The sequence below is a fragment of the Alligator mississippiensis genome, chromosome 2, assembly GCF_030867095.1.
Source record: "Alligator mississippiensis isolate rAllMis1 chromosome 2, rAllMis1, whole genome shotgun sequence".
Classification (NCBI taxonomy): Eukaryota; Metazoa; Chordata; order Crocodylia; family Alligatoridae; genus Alligator; species Alligator mississippiensis.
In genome coordinates, this window is record NC_081825.1 from 77,913,847 (window position 1) to 77,928,489 (window position 14,643).

At 42.3% G+C, this 14,643-nt stretch overlaps 1 protein-coding gene across 7 annotated transcripts in view; it reads left to right on the top strand.

Moving 5' to 3' along the window:
• GPM6A (glycoprotein M6A) overlaps nt 1-14,643 on the top strand; it is a 419,024-nt gene that overhangs the window by 168,670 nt on the left and 235,711 nt on the right. For 2 of the 7 annotated variants that reach the window (XM_014600918.3, XM_019481376.2), the window contains exon 2: nt 270-314. The exons of 3 other annotated variants lie outside the window; for them this stretch is intronic. In XM_014600918.3, coding sequence (XP_014456404.1) covers nt 270-314 — 45 coding nt within the window. The remainder of the gene's footprint in view (nt 1-269; nt 315-14,643) is intronic. 2 more of the 7 variants (XM_019481378.2, XM_019481377.2) reach the window with 1 other exon arrangement.

Here is a 14,643-nt window from a genome sequence, read left to right on the forward strand (position 1 = left end):
ATATGGTGAAAGATTATTGGGGTGTTATACATCCAATACAACTTTTTGGTTTGGACAGTTCCTTTTAGTGGTTGCTCACTAACTGTTAAGCAAAAATGAAAATAATGAGGATATTTAACAGTGTTGTGCATGTGGTACACCTGCTGTTATAAAAGAAGGGTGGTAGACCTCTGATGTTTGGTAGTTGTATAACACAAGCTAATGTTATGTTGCACATCTGGCATCCCAGTGTTGAAAAGTACCTATAATATATCTTTTCTTTACTTCAGCAGAACAAACACCACGGTTTCAAGCACTTCTTAGTGAGAGTACAGGTAATACTTGAAAAATTCTATCATCAATATTATATGGTAATTAACCTATTAGGAAATGTGTGTCGTCTTTTTTTTTAAGTGTCCAGGAGCATTGAGTGATTCCCCTCCCCCCCCCAAGTTTATAGCCTTTTGCTTAAAATATGCATTTCCTTTAGATGAATGCCTATTTTCTGTTAGTATGATCATCACTAAAATTTCCACTGGTGCAGTGGCTAGGAAGCCTATTCTGTACTTTTCAGCTAGAAAGAGATATTTCAAATGAACAACACCTATCTGTTAATTAAACTTGTGGGGACTTTGGCAGACCTATTTCATAAAACATGGCCACAGCCAGATCAGTGCTGGAAATGCATAATTATTAAAGGGAAGGATTTGGTGCAGTTGTAAAGCCCTATTCCCACACAGGGATCTGATGAGCATTTGGAGATAAATACAAACATTTCCCTGACAGTAAAAATTTTGCCTGTGGTAGATATGCCACATTGTTGATGGACTGTTTGAGTAGAGAACAGGATACAGGCAATACAGAAGAGAAATCGGTCACATTGATTTTATTTCAGTGATTGGCACTAGACATAGCATTGCCACTTCTTCATGCTTATTGGAGAGGTTATTCCAGGATAAAAGAAAATCTGGAGTACATTAGAAAACTCTATGACCCGTCTTGCATGTCTGACTTCACTCAAAACTAAACCTTTAGGTCATGTTCATGCAAGCATCTTCAGTGACCTCAGCAGTGAGAGTTCAGCCATGATTTGAGGGCAGTATCTGATCTCTAACTGTCACCCAGCTTAGTTTGGGATATATTTTTCTGGGATATTGGAATGTAACAAAACTGGCATGTTTAGAATTTATGTAGCATGCATTGCATGAGAGAGCCCCTCACTTTCTTCCAATTGAAGCTAGTTTAAGTCACCAGCTCAAAGAATATTGACAGAGCTGAATCAGTCCTCTAACTCTCAATCTAAATGCTTACACTAAGGGATGATTTTCCAGTACCTCTGGTTGATTAATGAATTTTGCCTAACAAGTGTTGATTTTTAAAATTTGTTTTCAGCCTCATATTCTAATCAGGTTTATTGACAAAAGAGCTAAAAGAAGCAAGAATAAGGATATTCCTGGCTTAGGAGGGAATCATTACTCTGGTTTGTAATCCCCCCAAAAACCTGGAATCAAGGAAATCTGAGGTCTGTAAAGGTTGCCACCATCCTCCATAATCTTGTACAAAAATGGATGAGTCAGAACAGATCTATCTGCATTTAAGAGAACAGACATTTTCCAAAGTCTGGTTCTCTGAGCAGAAGCTTTTTTTCTGTGCTTCTCTTGGCATGAATACATGGCATAGTGTTCTCACAAGAAATGCAGATGAATGGGCTGAATGTTTTAGTGAGCTCGAGCAGCTATAGATCTGGTTCACAGATGGAACCCAAAGCACCAACAAAACTTCCAGAATTTCAGCAACCTCTGTTCTCTTAAATGTGAAATCATTCTTTGTCCACAGCTCTGCACAACCCCATGCGATTCTGACTGATCTTACCAGTAATGTGAACATTCACAAGGAGAAAATTAAACAAGTTATTGTCCAGTCCAGTTATTGTCCAGTCTGTTTCAATGCATGTTACAATATGGGGACATATTATACAGATAAGTAAGCCTTCTGTTGTCCTCAGTATGACCAAGGATACATTTCAAAATTTCTTCTTGCTACTGACCATCAGATGTGGCATGAATTTGCCACTGGCACTCTAGCTGTCCTCCCTCTTGTTTCTTCTTTCACAAGCTTTAAATATGTAGTACTGACAAATGAAGGAACCAAGGAAGAGAGCACTTGGGGCCACTCTTGATGATTATGGACCCGATTATTCAAACGTATCATCGTTATTACTGTGACTGTTGGGAAAGCAGTATGTTCTGAGGGACTGTGTAAATCTCATAAGTTCCATTAAAATCTTATAGGTGGTGATCAAAACAGGTTCCTGGCTTCAGAGAAATAAAGAATATCTCAGCCTCAAATGGTAAGAGGCAAGGATCAGATTGTGACAAAGGAGTAACCTTTCCCGCCTCTTACACCATCCCAAGTATTAGGTCCAGGCTAGCCAGCTGTACATGTAAAGCCAGACTGCGCCTGTGGGGTTTCTCTGGTTGTCATCATCTGAACAAGCCCAGTGGACTTCTCAGCAAAAGGGGTGTGAAAGCTACTGAACATTTTCAGTTGTGGCAATTCCAGGATCACTGTCCGGAGGAATCTGAGAAAGCCCAGCTAGGTTTTTGTGATACATCCTTTACATAATATTATCCAGTCTTCTCTCACACCCAGGAACAAGTTCTAGACACATTGCATTTGATTCATTGTTACAACAGGTAGCACAACCTTTATATTGAGAATTCTTGTTGTTTCTTTATTTTGAGTCTCAAGTTTATTTGAAGCAAAGGCTCTTGAAGTTGTGTGATGACATACAGAGAATGTCTTCTGTTATCATTTTATCTAAGTAATTATCTAGCCTTTGTGGCTGGAGAATAAAGCTTGAAAATATTGAATCCTTAAGTCTTGAAAACTGAAAGCATTTTCATGCTTAAAATCTCATGTGTGTTCCTGTTTTTGTGCATTTTAAGATCTTACCTGTTACCTGTGAATATTTGGGGTTGGCTCACTGTAGGTTATGTGAATGCTAAGGAAGTATTTGTGGTGTATTCAACTTCCATTTCCTCTATTCCAGCTGCACTGGAATGAAAAGCATTTGGAAAAAGTGGGGTTCTCCCCCTTTTGTTACTATATACAGCACTCAAGCTATTTTTTTTTGGATGTGGGGTTCACTCTGCTTTGATCCTGCTGTTGGCCCTCTTCAAATGACTCCCTCTGATTTCAATGAGTTTGACTGTGCACCATGAAAGTCAGGATCTGGGCAATTGAAAACCATGCCAGTGATTCTGTTGACTTTATTGGCAGGAGAGTCAAGACCTTTTACAAGTTGAGTTGTTGAAATGTTATGAATGTTGTAATAAAGAATGCCCCAGTGTCATACCCGGTGTCATGTGAGGTAGAGAAGACCGGTGAGGTAGCTTTTGCCAACCAAATATAGTAACAGCAGTGGAGGATCTCGGAAGAATACTAGTAAAAACACTAAGTAATGAGCCTAGCTAATGCACTGACTTGTGCATCACATTCCCTGGAGGGCATGATTTGCAGGTTGTGTATGTGTCTATGAGTATCTGTCCAGCTGGCTAGTATGTATACCATGATGAGCAGAAAGCACTTGCCAGGGATGCATTTCCGTCCAGTGAAATAGCTCCATAGCTTTATTTCTGAGTCTGGCTGTGAGAAATTCTGGCATTGTTAGCAGGAGCCTTTACAGCAGGTTGCAGCTGGTAGCATCTGTTCAGCTTCCTCAATCAGTCATGGCAAGAATCAGCTCTTCAGATTTACTACTTGTTACATTTTTAGCTGTGGTATGACCACCTCATACGCTTAATCATTTCCCAGTCCCTGGGGGTGTGTTTATATGCTTGCATGGAGATGCAAACAAAAAAAAGTCAAATATGAAAACACTGAATTGTAATAAAACTTGGCACGTTCATATGTACACATACACTAGGCATAACATTTCCTGGAAGCCTGCCTTCAGAGTCAGCAATAATGGCAGGAGACTCTTAACCCAGTCATTATCAGGGCAAGATATGAAAGTCAGTACACTAATAAGGACCAGGCCTGTTGCAATTTGGCATGTCACCAGTTATGATAGAAACAGCTAAGGACCTTCTTGCAGTGTCTCCAAGTACATTTAATAAATGAAAACAAGGTAAGAAAATATAACAGCCAGGAGTGTGTCCCCGATGGTGTTCTCCAGCTCATGAAAGCTTGAGTGAAATGGCTGCACAGTACTTTGCACATTAATACTTTTATTGAGGCCACCTTAGTAAGCTCTCCACAGTACACACAATGATCTCCAGAGCAGTGAAAAATATAGTCAGTATAGTAATTGGCTGCTATCATTTCCAAAGATTAATATATTCATGCAGACTCTAGAGGCTTGCTATAATATAGATGAGACTAGAAGAGGACATGATAAATGTCATTGAAAAAAATCCAGCAATGTATGTTAGAAACCTGTTATACATTATGCATGATTTTATTGAAAACTGCATGTAATAGCTGAGCTATAGTTCATGCTGCCCCTAGTATTTGAGCTATCCCTTTCATTCTTGTTCTAAAACCAAACACCCTTTCCTTATTTCATCACTCCTATAGATCCATATCTTCAGTAAGGAGCATAAGTGAACCTTACAAAAACATGTACATATGTGTATATAAAATGTGTGTGTATGTGTGTAAAATGCAGTAAGATAAGTTTGCTGACCCCTAAACAGTTATGAAAACATGGTTACTCAGTAACCTCCCAAAATACAACTGAAAATACAATACATGATAATAGATATTGCATTGTAAAGTGCACTTATGAATGTAGGAATATATTTTTCCCAGCTTCCACAAATGGCAAGACATTTCCTGATCAAAAAGGAACACAGCTATTTTATAGAACATTAAGAGAAGGGGGGAAAAAAAACTTCACTGCACAATGGGCTGTAAAATGTAGTTGATTGGACATGTGGATGACTATAGCACAGTTGTTTGGCATTCTTCTGTATGTATTTATATGTATAATATAATATATGTGCGTGTTGAGAGAGAGGGAGGCAATATTAGACTGTGTGGGATGGCATAAAGTTTTTATTTATCTGAGTTGGGGATGGCTCCATTAGTCACAATTAGCGAAACCACTGGGATATGCAGATCATTCTAAAGGAATATCAGTAAAATTGTAGAGCACTTCAATTATTTTGTATATGCTACTAACACTATATTTAATTGACAATTTAGGGAATTTTCAGGCTTTTTCTTTTGTTATTCTTCCATTAATGTACAACATGAAGCAAAGCTGATAATGGTAAATTAGTTAGCATAAGTCCTATGAAAGTAAAATAGGAATGAAATAAACATTCCAACGAAATAGCTTTTTAAAAACACCATGGAGTTTAACAGGGAATAAATTATTTCCATAAGTTTTTGGACTATCCTTCATAATTCTATAGCAGATATATAAGATGTACTTAAGGATGGAATTTGTATCACTAGAAAAGGGAATATTCTGCCATTTCAAGATGGTTTGGTTTTAGTACTATAGGATCTCAAGAAGTTGAACTTTAATGTCATAATATTTTTTATAGTTAGAAAACTTTTTGATGTTTTAAAAGACTTAAGTTTTCTTTGAAGCCCTGCACAGTTTGATTTATGAATCATTTGGCAAGACCTCAGGGAGGTGTAATTTTGGGGAAGGGGTACATCTAGGAGGGGAGGAGTATTTCTCCGGCAGGTTGATTTAATTAGGGCCTTGTTACACCTTACACTGTGAGCCATACAAATGTTGATTGGTCCTAGTGCTAGCTCGAGTTTGTAGCAGTTGTGCTTCAGGCCAGCAGGGTCCTGGAGGACTGAAAGGTAAGAATCTACCCCCTTCCTCTGATTCTGGGCTTTCTCTATCCCTCACTGCCCATCAGGGTTTCCTATGCGCCTCCCCGACCTCCCTTCCCCCCCCCACTCCCCCTGCTCTTCCCCTGCTTATATGTGGCTGTCTGTCCCAGTGGAGCTGGCAAGGAAGGGTTAACCTGTCTGCTTAGCTGCCACAGCTAGGCTGCTGCTCTTCTCTGGGCTAAGCCCACCCACAGAACAGCAGCTGTGGTAGTGGTGGTCAGGCAGGCAGGTCAACCCTTCCCTGCCTGCTCCCCCAGAACAGACAGCCCAGGCAGCCACATGTAAATCGGGTGGAGGGGTGGTGGGCAGTGAGCTTGGATCTGGGACACTGGGGGGCAGTGGGCCTGATCCAGGCCAGTGGGGGGGGGGGCAGGTGGGTGGGGTGTTTACATTAAGGGCATTTTTACACCACAGCACCAGGTGCTTTTCAAGTTGCCTGGTGCTGAATCACTTCTAGTTGTATAAGTGGCAAAATGTGCGTCAGCACTGAGAAAATGGTGGCAGCACACTTTTGAACTAAACCACATAGCTGTTTTAGTTCAAAAGCACACCGCCACCATTTTCTGTGTGCAGACGTGCATTTCGCCACTTATACAACTGCATGTGGTGCAGTGCAGTTTACATCAGCTTGCATGCAGAGCAGATTAAATGAATGGAGTCTTCTGTGTAGTGGATCTCCGGCACGTCACAGGACAAAAAGGGATGTGTATAAATGCACTAAGGTGTAGCCTAGATTGTAACCTTAACATGACATGAGCTGGGTAAAACAGTTCAGAGATAATTCTGCCCTAGAATGGTATAACTTTGAGCTCTCTAACCAATGCTGAAAGGTAGTTACAGGTGTTTAATGTGCAGACAGTCCAGGTGTTACGAGCTCCAGGGGCTGCCCAAAATTACTGTGCAACAATGCCCTATGAAAAATGTGGCAAGTGAATGAGGTCAGAGGACATGGATTAGTGAGAAGAGAGCAAGTGCAGTGGTCTGAGGACCTAAAAAAATGAATGTGGGCTGCAATTTATCATATGTATATGTTTATTCATAATCATTCATTTTCCCCATTTACTTGATTATTGTTAGAACTGCATGTTATATGTATTTTAATTAAATAAACACCTCTGCCATAAAATAAATGCAGTTTGTACACCTGAAATGGCTCATTAGCTCTTACCGTCCCATCCACAAAAGCAACCAAGTCTAAGCATGGCAGTGTAGCTTTTGATTATGGATAAGGTGAAGGGCACAGAGGAAACCTGTATTCAGAACACAGTAGGAATAATTCTTGGCATAGGTAGGGAGTAGTGTGATTTGCCTTCCTTGGATATGAGGTAAGAGAGGACAGTATCTGGACTTGGATATCCATAATGGCTTTGCAGGTGGGGTAAGATAAACCCTTCTTGGGCAAGATTGTGGGGAGGCCAAAGAGTATCCTGGGGGGGAGCACCAAATTGGTGTTGTGGAGGAGAGAAGACAGCCTGTTACTGCAAGGGAGCAGGGGCTGGAATTACGGAAGTGTTTGGTCAGATCTCCCTTGTGGGGAGCAAGAGCATTAAATTAAAGCTGGTAAAAGAAGATAGGAGCCTGGCAGTAAAGCAAGACACTGATATCCCACTGTAATCTTTTTCATACCTCTGAGTTGCAGGTGTTGGGGATTCACTGTACTTGGTTATGGGGAATCTCAAACAATAGTTTGGACCCTTTTTGGTTCCACACAGCAGGGAGGGACTGAAGTTTGCTGAGCCCAGAGGCTGCCTTCTAGGGCATTTCAATGACCAAGAAGCTGCAGAAATTTAGGGGTGCTTGTAGACATGCGGGGACACTGCTCCAATGTGCTGTAATTACAACACGCCAGAGGAGATTCAGTTAATCGAGTTTGCTGGAGCATGCTAATTAGCATTATTCAGTGTCCCCATGCTTCAAAATGGTGGCGGGGCGCTTTAACTAAAGCTTGTCACATGAGCTTTAGTTAAAGCACCCCCACTGCCATTTTGAAGCGCAGGGCACTGAATATATGAGATGCTTCAGGCACTGTAATTAGAGCGGCTGTCAAAGCTGCTTTGATTAAGATGTCCGTCCCCCACCCCCAGAGCACAGGTAAAGATGTCCCTAGAAGTTTCTGTTTCTTTGGGTAGGCTCTTTCTTCTCTGTTCCCACAACCCTGGGACCTCAGTTACCCACCAGTTTCATATCCTACCAGAAAATGGCCTGTCAGAGTTGTATATAATGCATTCCTGTTGCTAGGCTTCTCATCCAAGGGAGGGACACAGGGGATGTCAGGGTCTCCAGGGCAAGGACTGCATTAATGTTTGTGGTTTGTTCAATGGTTTGTATGTCGTTGATTAATAAATAAAATATTTGCTAGGTACCATGGCTTTAAATATATAGGTACACTATAATATTTTTAAAAGAAATACTTTTCTGACTGACATAGATGCATTTGTTTCTGTATGTTTATTTCAGTGCCATCAGTATGTTATATTGTATCCTTATGTATCCAGAGGTATTCTTTAAAAAAAAAATGTAACTGCCATTTGCTGCTTTAGCAACTGCATCTGTTTTGCAGAGCAGATTGGATTCTGGTGGTACTGAATGACAATCTAGGCACCCTATAAATAATGCTGCCTGCGGCTCACTGCTTTTTCTTTTCTCTCTCCCTTTTTTAATATGAGGGGTTGTTTTGTTTTTTTTTAAATAAAATATTCATTTATTTATGTCGCTATGAACCAGAGTTGGGTTTATGTTGCAGGGCAACATGTCACGGTCCCCAGACTGTATTTGTTTGTATTACCTGTTCTAGCAGCATGGCTACAGCATGTTTAGATGGACAAGGGTGTCTGGTGTTCCTCATTGACCAAAAGTGGATTGGGAATAAGGTGGAGGGGAGGCATGAGCTCACTACACTCCAGTGCACTGGTCAGAAGAGTTAATCTGGCAAGAGGGGCAAAGTGAAACCTGAATTGAGCCTGCAGTGAGTAATTTCCATTTGAGTTTAAGGGAAGGAATAGTCTCTCTCTCTCTGCTCTTGCATTATAAAATAACTGAGCAGATGTTTGATATATGCAGTGTTTCCAACTCTGGTGTTTTTATTAGGAGTCTCATGATACTTGGCATCTTTCCTGAAGTGCCAAATGCTGGAATCATGATATTACACAAGAAGTTTCAGCTTTATTTATTTTCTCTAGCATACATAGATGAATAGAAAAGCTTGAAGATATGGAATGTATCAAAAAATGCTAAAGAATAAGGTGGCAAATAAAAAGAATTGATTGTTTTAATTGAAATAAATAAATAAACTTGCTATTCTAAAATCAGTATAACCATTTTGAAATGAGGGGGAATGACTTAAGAACATCTTCAGTGCCTGAGGTTTTGCAGTATTCAATGTAGCCTTACATGCAATGGTTTCATCAACCATATGAGGAAAGGGAACTCTTCGTTCCTTATGGTTACTGCCATAGGCTCAGGCCAGACTTCTCTGTCTCTCAGCTGTTCCTTTTAGTGGGGTTTCTTCACTTCCTAGAAGCAGACAATGGGAGAGTCTCTGAACACAGACACTCAGTAGCCTTGTCTCTAGAGGAGCTAGATGGGGGTCAGTTGGTTCTGGGTGAGGGTCGTGGAAGATGCTACGTACTATGATTTGAGGTGCGGGTGGTTAGGCATCTGGGTAGTGAGGTATCAGATCTGACTGCTGAGAAAGGAGAAGGGCATATATATGTGTTGTGTGGATGGGGAAGTGAGAAGAGAGAATTGGTGGTTGTTGAGACTGCTTCATCAGGAGGAGCCTCAGCTGCTCAGTGCAGGAGGACTGGAGTAGTTGGGAGGTCAGTAGGAAATGCCTGTTTCCATCTTTCTTGTTGCTTCACACACTTCCTCTGATCCCTGGATGTCACCACATAGCCCAACATCTAGGTGCCTGAAGGACAAAACACTGCAGCTTCTAGAGCTGGGTGAAGTTTCAGCAGTTGTGTCTAACAGATGCAGGATATGTGCTGGGAATGGGAATGGCACACCAGAAAGGGAAGGCGGAAAACACTACATCTGCTTCTAGCAAAGAAGGCTTAGTGTTTTGCTTTATCTTTGAGCTCTCGGCCCAGCAGTCAGGAATAGTTGTCTTGTCATGCTGTGAAGGAATGTGTAGACTCATACTGTAACAATGCTACATGGCTTTGAGAGCAGTAGCTATTACATTTTGCCCAATGGCAGTAATGGTACTAGTGGGTTGGATGGAGCACCAGCCTTGGGCATTGTCTCCCCCACCTAGGGGTGGGGAGGGGGGGCAGAGGGGGAACCAGAATCGCCTCCACCTACCTTGGGAATTTTTTCCACAGCCCTGCACTTCCCAACTATAGGAGCCAGGCAGCACAGCTCCTCACTGAATAGTGTATCTCAGGGGTGATTGAAATGGTGCCCGCACCCTCCACTCCTGCCTCCCCCACTGGGAATCTGCCATGGCAAACATGGTCCTGTGCACACCTGGGCAGGGAGAGTGAATAAATGGAGCAACAGGGGCAGTGGCTCCAGGAGCCACACCATGGGGCTGCTGCAGTTGCTGGGTAGTGAGCCTGTCCCCAGCAGTGGCAGGAGCCCACGCCTGTGCAGCTACAGCAGCAGCCACAGCAGTAGCAGCTCCTGTCTGAGTGCAGATCAGGTGCTGGTAAGACCCTTTCCTCCTCTCCCTCCACCCCCACTCTCCAAAGGTCTGAATAATCCCTGTCCACCCCACCCCTCCACGTGCTGAAGTACCTCATTATACCTCTGCCCAATGGTAAGGTGTTTTTTGGTGAGATCTTTTATTGGACCAAGTAAAGTATCTTTTATCGGACCTGGAGGGAAGGGTGCAGGTGGGCAGGGAGCAGATACTGGAAGGAGGAACCTGTGCACTGCCACTGCTGTCCCCGGCTGAGCCTAGCAAACTGCACAGCTGCTCCCTACAGCTTGCAGCTAGATCAGGGCAGGGAGCTTTGGGACTCATTTGTGCCTGAATCAAGTGGGGACAGCAGTGGCGGGGGGGAATGGGTTCCTTCTAGTGTCTGCTCCTTCTCAGTGGGGAACACTGGGGTGGGGGGGGGAGGGGCAGGGAGCTGGTGCTGAAAGGTATCTGTATGGTGCAGCCCTGGTTGAGCCTGGCTCCCTGTGCAGTTGCTCCCTCCAGTGCCCATCAGGAGAAGGGCAGGAGCAGCTGTGTAGTTCCACCCATGTCCGGGTCAGCCAGGAACAGTGGTGCAACACAGGTCTCCTCCCTACAAGCTCTGATTCCTGCCCACTACCCTGGTGTCTCCCCAGAGTGGGGGCTCCCACCAGCCCTCACCCCCATTCTCCCATGGTCTGAGAGGGCAGTGTGCTACCCCCTGTTTAAGGAAGTCTAGATCCACCCATGCTTATAAGAACTGTGAGGTCTCAAATGGAGTGACTGTTCTCTGAAAAGTGTTCTCCCAGCAGTGATTGTGTACTACTGTCCTTTATCATTTTTCTATGAGAGTTCATTCCATGGCTGTTTAGTGTTACCCACAGAGTTCTTGAGAGGGTATTTAGTAAAGTGGATGATATACTCCAGAGTCTGTGACATCCTATGCAACCTCTATCAGGTTGGAACAGCCTACAGAATTGTCTTAGTCCTCATGATCACTTGGGCATACATTCTCTTTATCATTGTGCAAAAAATTCTTATCCCTGAGGTTGAAAATCAGCTCTACTGAGAGAATTACAGATTTCTCTTACAGACATTAGCTCATTCAAAGCCACCAGCATGGGACTGAACTGGCTGACAGCTAGATCAAGACTAGTTTCTGGTTTTTAATTTGAAGGATACATCTATGTAGTCATGTGCAGCCTGCTCACGGAGACTATCCAAGATTAACAGTAAGGTCCATTTATTAACAATACAGGTTTCTGTATTGACAGAGTATTCATGAAATGCCTTTCAATAATGGGAATGCATTTAAGATGACAGAGAATCCAGAACTACCTATATATGGATGGTTGGTGGGTCAGGAGTAGGTTTCATCAGGGGACTCTGACTTAAAATGCAGTCTTTCTTTATTCCCTTAGCTAAGACTCCTCGTGAATTGCTGAGCAGGAAAAACCTACCTGCTGAAGAACAGCATTCAATTGTTTCAGTCAGTGTTACCTAGCCTGTAGTTGGACTAGTGTGTATGGGCACCTACATGTGAGCGTGGAGGCCACTCAGATGCACAGGAATTCCAGCGTGTCAGAGCAGACTCGATTAATTGAGCAATTGCCATGCTCCAGCAACCTCCTGCATCTTGTGTATCAGCATCCCCACACTTAAAAATGGTGGCAGGGGGACTTGATCTAAAGCTCATTGAATGAGCTTGAGTTCAAGCACCCCCAACCCCAGAGCACATGTAAAAGTGCCCTTTGTGTCCAAGGCTATTGTGCTTTATGTTGGCTTTCCTGCACATAACTCAATTTTTCAGATTTCACATGTGAACCTTACAGTTGTGGTAGAGGTATTCTCTATCCAGACATCACATGAACAATAAGATGAATACTCTTGGTTCAGAAGTTGTGACAGTGTACTTAGTTGCTAACTCTGTATGCAATAAAAGGTAGTAATTTTCAGTCTTCTTTCTGATGATGACTGTTATTATGGATGTGTTGAGAACAGATTTGGGTGTCCCCCTGAACCACATGTATATCCAAGATGTGTGTTCTTGCTTGGGAATACCTGAAAATACAGCATATATATGTAATTCTGGAATTAAGGACCATCAGAATGACCTGCAGTCATATTCCTGCCCTTGCAGAACTCCCCAGTAGAAATCTTGGCAGAAAACACATCCATAATGCAATAAATAAACAATACATACATTGATAGTTTTCTGGTAAAATGGTGCCATTCACATAGGGTAATCACATGGTCTCTACACCAGTGATTCTCAACCAGGATGAAGTGGCACCTTGGGGTGCCTTTAAATCCTTTCAAGGGTGCTGCTACAAAATGCTACACAATGTTAGCATTGTTGAGTGTGCTAACATGGTTCTTAAAGTAAACCCAGAAATTTCAAATAGGAATTCAGTGTTAAAAACATACTAAACGGTTCTGGTCTTTCTGAATTCTTTGCAATTCAGGAATTGCTTTAGTAGTTTTCTGTTGTCAAAAAAGAAGTGAAAAGTAAGAGCTGGCGTGTTTCAAGGGGTGCCTTATACCAATAAGGTGTGCTTCTGAGTCTAGCAGAGTTGAGAACCACTGCTCTACACTTTCTAGGGATAAACAATAAAATAGTATGTTTCTTGATCAAATGAAAAATAGCTAGAAATTTATCCTAGACTAGCATTCTGCTATCCAAGTGTCTTCTCTTGAGGGTTTCAATAGCACCTTACTCTTATGGATGGATGTGAAGATGATTTAGCTATAGGAGCTTGGAGTTCACAGGGTCTATATGCAGAGGTGGTGTATTGAAATCTCTATGTCAATACAGCTTTAAAGATATACAACTGGATATTTTCAAGGGCTTATCAGATGGACACGTGGGTGAATTTTAACAGGCGTGGCAAGGAGAGCATCTTTGAAGCTGCTGACAGGCAGTCAGTTAAAAGCACAATGGTATCTGGTTCATGATCCCAACAATTGCTTCTCCTGCAATGACGTGTGCGTGGCTGGCGGTGTAAAAGTGATCTGGGGAATCGGATCTCAATCATGCCATATTGCTGGTTCAGGGGGAGCCCAGACTCCCCGTGTCCCACCATGTGGTATTCCTGGGGCCGGGAGTGCTGGTCAACTGATTGGCTCTTCTAGCTGTGGAATTGAGGGCCATGGCTGGGGGTCCTGATCAGGTGATAGACACTCTCCAGCTGTGGGAGTGCATGGGAGCCAAGGGCTGAGGGCACTCCCACAGCTGAGAGCTCTAGTTAGCTGACAGAATCCCTTCAGGGCTCCGGTGCTGACCACACGTTCAATGTATGGTGTTATGTGAATCAGCCACAAAGTTATATATATTTTGTGTAATCATTTTATGGCTTATTTCCTATTTTAATGCATCATCTACTGAATAAACATGTGGCCAGGTTAGTACTTAAGATGTGATTAACTGGTTAATCATGTCTTAAGTGTAATGCCTGCTGGGGGCATGAGACATCCTATTGCCACATTGCAAGTCCCTGTTCCAAAGCATGATTGACATCCTAAAGTTTCTCTAAGAAAAGTTTACTAATAATTTTATCATGGGTAAAATAATGTATTTTCCTTTAGCTTCATTTTTGGAAATGGCAGAATTATTTTCATTGAGACTTAGCGAAAAAACTGTAGCCAGTGGCAGACATTTGTCATAGATAATTTCATCTCCAACAGTTAAGTTTGGTAAGCTATGAGCAACTAATAATAGGATGTGAAAAGTGCCAAGTGACCTTAAATATCATATAGAGTAGTGGTTGTCAAACTTCTTAAAGTTATGAAACACTTTAATATTTCTTTTTAGCTGCAGAACTCCTACCTCTATCCTAAAGACTAATTCCAAGCCTGGCAATTTGACCTGGCAATGGCAGTGTACCATCATCCCCTGGCCCACTCCGCCATTACCCCCAGTTCCTTTATGGAGCCCCCGATGATCTATTTATTGTGCAACCTCAGGATTCTACAAAATATAGTTTGAAAACCACTGAAATATAGTTTTGAGCAATTGGATACATGTCAGTAAAATATTAGAACTGAAGTATAACATTAAAACCCCAGTGGTTGCCACTGCAGATAACCCATTTCTCGTTGCTACTAAAGAATGGTCACAAGTAATCCTTGCCCTGTTCTATAGGCAAACCTAAAGTACCTCAGATTATTTTGTATGATAG